This window comes from Mandrillus leucophaeus, unplaced genomic scaffold (genome assembly GCF_000951045.1).
Source record: "Mandrillus leucophaeus isolate KB7577 unplaced genomic scaffold, Mleu.le_1.0 Scaffold88, whole genome shotgun sequence".
In the NCBI taxonomy this organism is placed as follows: Eukaryota; Metazoa; Chordata; class Mammalia; order Primates; family Cercopithecidae; genus Mandrillus; species Mandrillus leucophaeus.
This window is the reverse complement of record NW_012109585.1, coordinates 1,244,608-1,254,341: the sequence shown is the minus strand read 5'-3', so window position 1 is coordinate 1,254,341 and position 9,734 is coordinate 1,244,608. Positions and strand designations below refer to the sequence as shown.

The 9,734-nt window shown below is 39.9% G+C and overlaps 1 protein-coding gene across 2 annotated transcripts in view; it reads left to right on the top strand.

Annotated features, from left to right (window-relative positions):
* The window catches only part of NME5 (NME/NM23 family member 5), a 26,840-nt gene that overhangs the window by 7,520 nt on the left and 9,586 nt on the right, over window positions 1-9,734 (top strand). For both annotated transcript variants that reach the window (XM_011969171.1, XM_011969172.1), the window contains 2 exons: window positions 1,725-1,930; window positions 2,620-2,720. In XM_011969171.1, the coding sequence (XP_011824561.1) occupies window positions 1,725-1,930; window positions 2,620-2,720 (307 nt within the window). The remainder of the gene's footprint in view (window positions 1-1,724; window positions 1,931-2,619; window positions 2,721-9,734) is intronic.

The following is a 9,734-nucleotide window of genomic DNA, read 5'->3' as shown; positions in this document are numbered from 1 at the left end:
CCTGTCTCTTCTTTCTCAAAGTGCTGGGATTACAGGAATGAGCCACCACACCGGCCTGATTTTTCTTTTTTCTTTTTTTTAGGCGGAGTCTCGCTGTGTCACCCAGGCTGGAGTAGAGAGGTGCAATCTTGGCTCACTGCAACCTCTGCCTCCCGGGTTCGAGCTGTTGGCCTGCCTCAGCCTCCCGAGTAGCTAGGACTACAGGCATGTACCACCATGCCCGGCTGATTTTTATTTTTTTATTTTTTTGAGGCAGAGTTTCACTCTTGTTGCCCAAGCTGGAGTGCAATGACATGATCTCGGCTCACTACAACCTCCGCCTCCCAGGTTCAAGCTGTTCTCCTGCCTCAGCCTCCCGAGTAGCTGGGATCACAGGCGCGTGCCACCACACCTGGTTAATTTTTTGTATTTTCAGTAGAGATGGCATTTCACCGTGTTGGCCAAACTAGTCTCCAACTCCTCACCTCAGGTGATCCACTCACCTCGGCTTCCCAAAGTGCTGGGATTACAGGCGTGAGCTACTGCGCCTGGCCTAATTTTTGTATTTTTATTAGAGATGGGGTTTCACTATGTTGGTCAGAGTGTTCTTGAGCTCCTGACCTCAAGTGATCTGCCTGTCTTGGCCTCCCAGAGTGTTGGGATTACAAGCCTGAGCCACCTCGCCTGGCCTAATTTTTCTTCATGTTACAGTGAATCAAGATATTTATGACAGAACCAGAATAAAGAACACACATGTTCAAATGAAAAACTTTTTTACTGCATCATTATACTACATATTACTTTTTTTGTTAGTTTATTTGATACAGGGTCTGCTTTATCGCCCAGGCTGGAGTGCAATTGTGTTATCATGGCTCACTACCTCTAATGTAGTGGGGATTACAGGCACACACCACCATACCCGACTAATTTTAAAATTTTTCATAGAAACAATGTCTCCCTGTGTTGCTTAGGCTGCTCTCTAACTCCTGGCTGGGCTGAAGCAATCCTTCCGCCTTGGCCTCCCAAAATGCTGGGATTACAGGCATGAGCCACTATGCCTAGCTGTTATTTCTAAGTATGAGAAATAACTCATAATTTCTCATACTTAATGAGACCAGCTCCCAAAATAGTAACACAAATAGAGAAACATGAATTTGAAATATTAAGTCCAGTTTTATTAATTGAAGAGTTATTTACTTTAAGAAGGAGATGTGATAAATTTGTTACTAACAAACCATATGCTGAGGGAGGCTGCCTAACTGGAATAATTTTTCTTTGTCGCCCGGACTGGAGTGTAGTGGTGCAGTCTTGGCTCACTGCAACCTCCACCTCCCGGGTTCAGGCAATTCTGCCTCAGCCTTCTGAGTAGCTGGGACTACAGGCACATGCCACCACGCCCAGCCAATTTTTTGAATTTTAGTAGATACGGGATTTCACCATGTTGCCCAGGCTGGTCTCGAACTCCTGAGCTCAGACAATCCGCTGGCCTCGGCCTCCCAAAGTGCTAGGACTACAGGCATGAGCCTCTGCACCTGGCCATAATTTTTCTTAAGTAGGCGAAGTAATTCCTCTTACTATCTTATTTACAACATACATTTAATTATATCCTTTTCTTTCTTCATAATACAAAGATAAACCTCGAAGTTATAATCAGATTGGTACTAGTTTCAAGTTAGTAATGATTTTAATGAGCTATCATTGAACTGTCATTTTAAATGCTTTTGTTGACTTTGTGTCTTTTATAGAGAAGAAAACTACACCTCAGCCCTGAGCAATGTAGTAACTTTTATGTGGAACAGTATGGAAAAATGTTTTTCCCCAATTTAACAGCTTACATGAGTTCTGGACCACTTGTCGCCATGATATTAGCTAGACATAAAGCCATCTCTTATTGGTTAGAACTTTTGGGACCAAATAATAGCTTAGTAGCGAAGGAGACACATCCAGACAGGTAATTTTCAGGGTTGGGGGGATGGCAGGGAATGGAATCCATCTGTGAAAATGAAAAAAAAAAAAACAAAACTAATTTCATTGTAATGGGAATTTTTGTTTTATTATTTGGAAGTTTTCCAAAATCAGCTTTTTTTTTTGGGGAGGGAGCGGGGCCTGGGGGTCCATTTTACATTTTAAGGTGTTAAATGCCTATCTTAATACTACATGCCAGAAAAAGCATCAGAGAATGTCTGATTTATAGTTGATTACCCTTATTCTCTCAACCTTTAAACTGCCACTGGAGTAGGATTTTTAGATGGAAAAATTGGGATGGTATGTTAAAATAATAATGGTGATACAGGAACAGAAATTCAAATTTTCAGCATTATTGCTAATGTATGGAAATAGGAAGATATTGAGTTCTTGCACTTTTGAATGTGCATTGCTTTTTTACTTCTTACAAAACAACACCACGTTTTTATCCAGAGAACTCCTGTTTTCCCAGTGTATTCCTCCTGCAGACGTGAATATATTTGATCCTTATCTAGATAGATAAGCTTAAATTTAAGCTTAAATTTGACATAAATTGTGAAGCTTTCATATGTAAGAAGTGGCAATGCTTTTGTAAAATTCTTAAGTGGAATGCATGCATATAAAGTAAGGAATAGATGTCAGACTGGATGAACATCATCTCTAACTTGTTTTTAGTCTAAGGGCAATTTATGGCACAGATGACCTAAGGAATGCACTTCATGGGAGTAATGACTTTGCTGCTGCGGAAAGAGAAATACGTTTTATGTTTCCTGAAGGTGAGTTACAGATGACTAACTTGTCAACTGCATCTCCTTATTGTTTGCTTTTTCTTTTATTTTGCGGTTATAGCTGGGAAGGAAGATAAAATAATTTTTTTCCAGTATATTTTGTTAGGTTTTCAAGTTGTTGTTACTTAAAAACTTGAAGCCACAAATGGAAAACTTGACATTTCCTTAACAACTAAATTGTGCCCTCTAGCGACTTTTAAGAAGTGTTTAATTTTTTTTTTATTTATGTATTTTTAACATTAAAAAAAATTTAAGACAGTGTCTCACTGTCACCCAGGCTGAAGTGCAGTGGCACAGTCTTGGCTCACTGCAGCCTCAAACTCCAGGGCTCCGGTGATCCTCCCACTGTAGCCTCCCAGGTAGCTGAGACTATAGGTGTATGCCACCATGCCCAACTAATTTTCTTTTATCTTTTGGAGAGATGGGGTCTCACCGTGTTGCCCAGGATACTCTCAAATGCCTGTGCTCAAGTAATCTGCCTGCCTTGGCCTCTCAAAGTGCTGGGATTGCAGGTGTAAGCCACCACACCCAGCTTAATTTCTTTTTTCTATCTTTTCTCTTGCATTAGACATATTCTTCTGTGTTACAGTTCTTTCTAGTTATCCTGAAAGGTTCAGTAGAGTTTGTGACACATGAGAAAAATAATCTCTCTTGGAAACTACATTTGATTTACCGTCTTCTCTAACAATTTGCTGTTTGCCTAACAAAGTCTCCTGCAATTGAGAAATTAATAATTAGTCCCTTTTTTTGTTTCCTTACTGTTAGAGAAGTTGTAAGCCTTTGAGAAGTGGACATATGAGGAAGAACACTGAGGTTTTTGGTTTGTTTTTAATATTTTTAGAGCAGAAATAAAATTTGGTGATATTTGTTATAAGGAAAAAATGCAAAGCATTGAGCAAAATTTTGAATTTGTTTTAGTATGTTATTTTTCCTGTTATGACTTATTTTTCCCTAAGTCATTTAGATCTGTTCCTCAGTATTTTCCACTGGAGATTAATTCAAATAAAACTGAAAACTGTCTTGGAGATTTAAAAGTTCTTAATTTTTTTTTTTTTTGGGAGATTTCACATTTTTTTGAATAACTGATGTGATACAATAGTATCACTGTTGTTTGAATTTCTAAATTCAAAATAAATATATTTCACATTTTGAGTACTTGATCTGTTACTTTTTAGTGCCAACAGGCTTGGTAAAGGCCTGATGCTGACCTGACAATGGGCTGACAACTTTCCTCCACTGGCCTTTCAGTCATCCTCCCAAGGGAAGACCTGCTTCCCTCCTTTCTGTACAGTCTGAAAAGTCCCTGATTCTTAAACAAGGAAACAAAAACTAGTTTTAAAATTGTATATTTTTTCTCAAAGCAGTCCTCCTGCCTCAGCCTCCCAAAACACTGGGATTACAGGAGTGAGCTACCGTGCCCAGCGAGAGGTCTTTTTAATGTGGTAGCACTTTATATTAGTCTTACAAGTGAATTAGACTTTTGCTTGTTAGCTTTTGTTATTTATTTATCTATTTGAGATGGAGTCTCACTCTGTCACCCAGGCTGGAGTGCAGTAGCATGGTCACAACTCATGGCAGCCTCAACCTCCTGGGCTCAAGTATCCTCCCACTTCAGCCTTCGAGTAGCTGGAACCACAGGCGCATATCACCAGCCCCAGCTAATTTTTGTATTTTCTATAAACATGAAATCTCACTATGTTGCCCAGGCTGGTCTTGAACTCCTGGGCTCAAGCAATACTGCTGCCTCTACCTCCCAAAATGTTGGGATTATAGACATGAGCCATCACGCCTGACTTCTCTCTAGCTTTTAAATAAAACAGGATAAAAATTCATTTTATCTTAAATAGAAGGTATATTTGAAAGCTCTTCTTACTCATTGGATTATATTCCTAAACTGTAATTTTCTTTCTTTTCGCTTTTTTTTTTTTTTTTGGAGATAGAATCTCACTCTGTTGCCCAGACCAGAGTGCAGTGGCACAATCACAACTCACCGCAGCCTTGGCCTTGCAGACTCAAGTAATCTTCCCACCTCAGCCTTTGGAGTAGCTGGAACCACAGGCATGCACCACCACACCCGGCTAGTTTTTCAAGTTTTTTGTAGAAACAGAGTTTTGCCATGTTGCCCAGGCCAGTCTGGAACTGTTGGGCTCAAGCGATACTCCTGCCTGCCTTCCAAACTGTTGGGATTACAGGCGTGAGCCACTGTGCCCAGCCAACTGTTATTTTCAGTTGCCTTTGATTTTACTCATTAAATTAATCCTCTAGGCATGAGTTTAGAGATCTAGTTAGACATTTGAGAAGCAGCAAGTTGTAGGATAAATATAAAATCATTAATTACTTAGCACATTGCAGATCTTTTGTTGTGAAGTTCTTTGGAGCAAGTACTGAGAGTTTGCGGTATGAGCGTCCTCTTACTTAGCAGTCGATCAACAACTATGTGCAAAACTTTATACGACAATTCACTCAAGCAAGTTATCAAGATATTCAAAGACATGTTCTTAACCCTTGAAAAAAGTAATGCTGGCTGGACGCAGTGGCTCACACCTGTAATCACAGCATTTTGGGAGGCTAAGGCAGATGGATCACTTGAAGTTAGGGGTTCGAGACCAGCCTGGCCAGTGTGGTAAAACCCTGTCTCTACTAAAAATACAAAATTAGCCAGGCATAGTGGTGGATGCTTGTAATCCCAGCTACTCAGAAGGTTGAGGCAGGAGAATTGCTTGAACCTGGGAGGCAGAGGCTGCAGTGAGCCGAGATTGCACCACTATACTCCAGCCTGGGTGACAGAATGAGACTGTCTCAAAAGAAAAGAAAAGAAAAAAGTAAAGCTCTCTTCTTTCCCTTTTTTCTGGGGGGTGGTCACAGGGTCTCTCCATGTCACTCCAGATGGAGTGCAATGGTGCGATCATAGCTCACTACAACCTTAAACCTCCTGAGTAGCTGGGAATACAGGTGTGTACCACCACGCTCAGCTAATTTTTTAATGTTTTTGTAGAGATGGGGGTCTCACTACATTACCCAGACTGGTCTCCTTTCCCTTTTAATAGAAATGGCTAATTCAAAGTTTTGCTATATTCCATTTCTTCAACACATTTATTAAGTTGTCTACTATTTGCCATAAATGCAAAGATGAATAAGAAGATATCCCTGCTATCAAAATGATTATATTTGAAAATAAATATACAGGCTGGGTGTGGTGGCTCACACCTGTGATTCCAACACTTCGCGAGGCTGAGGTGGGAGAATCTCTTGAGTCCAGGAGTTGGAGACCAGCCTGGGCAACATAGCAAGATCTCATCTCTACAAAAAATAAAAAATTAGCTGGGCATGGTGGCGCATGTCTATAATGCCAGCTACTCCGGAGGCTGAGGTGGGAGGATCACTGGAGCCTAGGAAGTTAAGGCTGTGTGAGCTGTGATGGCACCAGAGTGCTCCAGCCTGGACAACAGAGTGAGACCCTGTCTCAAACAAACAAACAAACAAATAAATAAAACAAGGATGACAGAAAACTTAAAAAACTTAAAGTTCATCCATATAAGAAACATGAAAACACTGTTTTTATTCTCTCATTAATTTATTCAGCCCTAGCCTGGCATGATGGCTCATGCTTGTAATCCCAACACTTTGGGAGGCAGAGGCAGGAGGATTGCTTGAGCCCAGAAGTTTGAGAGCAGCCTGGGCAATATGGCAAGACCCTGTCTCTACCAAAAATATGAAAAATTAGCTGGGGGTGGTGGTGCACACCTGTGGTCCCAGCTACTTGGGAGGCTAAGGTGGGAGATTTACTTGAGCCCAGCAGGTCGAGGCCGCAGTGAACTGCATTTCCACTGCTGTACTTCAGCCTGGGTGACAGAGTGAGATCCTCTCAATAAATAAATAAATGAATAATTCACTAATGAAATTAAGAAAACAATTCCAGGGAAGAAAATATTTGCAAACCATATATCTGATAAGGGGTTAATGTCTAAAATATATAAGGAACTCTTACACATCAGTATCCAAAAAACCCCTAAATAACCCATTTAAAAAATGGGCAAAGGACTTGAATAGACATTTTTCTAAAGAAGACATACAAATAACCAACAAGTATATTGGTTTTTTGGAAACGGTGCTCAAGGCCATGTGTGGTGGCTCACGCCTGTAATCCCAGCACTTTGGGAGGCCGAGGCTGGCAGATCACCTGAGGTCAGGAGTTCAAGACCAGCCTGGTCAACAAAGTGAAACCCCGTCTCTACTAAAAAAAATACAAAAAATTAGCTGGGCGTGGTGACACATGCCTATAATCCCAGCTACTCAGGAGGCTGAGGCAGGAGAACTGCCTGAACCCAGGAGGTGGAGATTGCAGTGAGCCAAGATTGCGCCATTGCACCGCAGCCTGGGCAACAACAAGAACGAGACTCCATCTCAAAAAAAAAAAAAAAAAAGAGGTGCTCAAAATCACTAATCATCAGGGAAATACAGATCAAAGCCACAGTGAGATATCACCTCACATGTTAGGATGGCTGTTATCAAAAGAAAGAAAAGGTAAATATTGGCAAGCATATAGAGAAATTGGAACGCTTGTACACATTTGGTGGGGATTTAAAATGGTGCCACCACTGTGGAAGACAGTATGGAAGTTCCTCAAGAAACTAAAACTGTTACATGATCTAACAATCTCACTGCTGGATCTATATATCTGAAAGAATTGAATCAGGATCTTGAAGAGATACCTGCACCAGTGAACCACAATAATGTTCATTGCTGCATTATTCACAATAACCAAGATATGGAATCAACCTAAGTGTCCATCAGTGTGTTAATGGATAAAGAAAATGTGGTATATATATACAGCGTAATACTATTCAGCCTTAAAAAGAAAGAGATTCTGTCATTTTTGACAACATGGATGAACTTAGAGGACATTATATTCAGTGAAATAAGTCAGGCACAGAAAGACAAATACCACATGATCTTACTTATATGTGGAATCTAAAAAAAAGTTGAACTCGGAGAGTAGAATGGTGGCCACCAGGAGCTTGCAAGAGAGAGTAGGGGATGGAAATGTTGATCAAAGGATACTTATTGCTACGATAGTAGGAATAGGTTCAAGAGATCTAGTATAACAACATGGTGACTATAGTCAATAATATATTGTGTTGTTGAAAATTGCTAAAACAGTAGATTTTAAGTGTTCTCACCACAAAAAAAGACAAGTATTTGAGGTAATGCATATGTTAATTAGCCTGATTTAGTCTTTCCATAGTGTTTACATATTTCAAAACAACATGTACACAATACATATATACAATATTTTTTATCTATTAAAAAATTTGTTGTGCTCACTTCAGCACATACACTAAAATTGGAACGATACAGAGAAGATTAGCATGGCCCCTGTGCAAGGCTGGCATGCTTTTAAAATAAAAAAAAATTTTAAGTACACTTATAAGTTAAAAAAATTTGGGGGGCCAGGGGCGGTGGCTCACGCCTGTAATCCCAGCACTTTGGGAGCCTGACATGGGCAGATCACTTGAGGTCAGGAGTTCGAGACCTGACTAGCCAACATAGTGAAACCCCATCTCTACTAAAAATAAAAAAAATTAGCCTGGCGTAGTGGCATGCATCTGTAATCCCAGCTACTCGGGAGGCTGAGGCAGGAGAATTGCTTGAACCCGGAAGGCAGAGGTTGCAGTGAACTGAGATCACACCACTGCACTCCAGCCTGGGCAACACAGCAAGACCATGTCTCAAAAAAAAAATATTAAAAAGATTTTTGTTTAATGATTAGTACCTGATGAATTAGCATAATGAACTTTATATAATATATGAATAAAACATTTGCCCATGTTGAGAAAAAATTTGTATACATTAATTGTGTGCAATTTTATGTACCTCAATAATACTTCAATAAAGCTGTAAAAAGGAAAATTCCATTCACAATGGCATTAAAAATAATATAATATTTAGGCATAATTTTTTTTTTTTTTTAAGAGACAAGAGTTTCTCTCTTGTCACCCAGGCTGGAGTGCAGTGGCCCAATCTTGGCTCACTGCAGCCTCTGCCTCCTGGGTTCAAGCGATTCTCCTGCTTCAGCCTCCTGAGTAGCTGGGATTATAGGCGCCCACCACCACGCCTGGCTAATTTTTTGTATTTTTAGTAGAGGTAGGGTTTCGCCACGTTGGGTGGGCTGGTCTCAAACTCCTGACCTCAGGTGATCCACCTGCCTTGGCCTCCCAAAGTGCTGGGATTTCAGGTATGAGCCACCGCGCCCAGCCACATTTAGGCATAAATTTAATGAAAGTGCAATTCTTGTACACTGAAAACAAAAAACATTGCTGCGAGAAATTTTAAAATATCTAAATAAATAGATATTCCATATTCATGGATTGGAAGACTCAGTATTGTTAAGATGGCAATTCTTTCTAAATTAATGAACAGTTTTGGGTTGGATGCAGTGGCTATGCCTGTAATCTCAACACTTTGGGAGGCTGAGACAGGAGGATTGCTTGAGTCTAGGAGTAGGAGACCAGCCTGGGCAATGAAGTGAGACCTCATCTCTACAAGAAAAAAAAAAAAAATTAAAGAAAATTTTAATGTAATCCTCATCAAAGTCCCTGCATACTTTTATGTAGAAATTGACAAACTGAGTTTAAAATTTAGTAAAATTGCAAAGAACTCAATTTTGGAAAAGAAGAACAAAGTTGGAAGACTTCCACTATCTGATTTTGAAACTTACTACAAAGCCACAGTTATAAGGCAGTGTGGCAGTGACATAAAGATACATATATAGATTATTGGAACAGAATTGAGAATCTAGAAATAAACTTTTACACTTATGGTCAATTCACTTTCAACAAAGGTGCCTAGACAATTCCGTGAGAAAAGGATGGTCTTGCCAATACAGTCCCCAACTTACCATGGTTCAAGTTACAGCTTTTTGACTTTACTATGGTGCTTTCAGCTGTGTACATTAATGGTGAATATCCATACAACCATTCTATTTTTGTTTTGTTTTTTTTT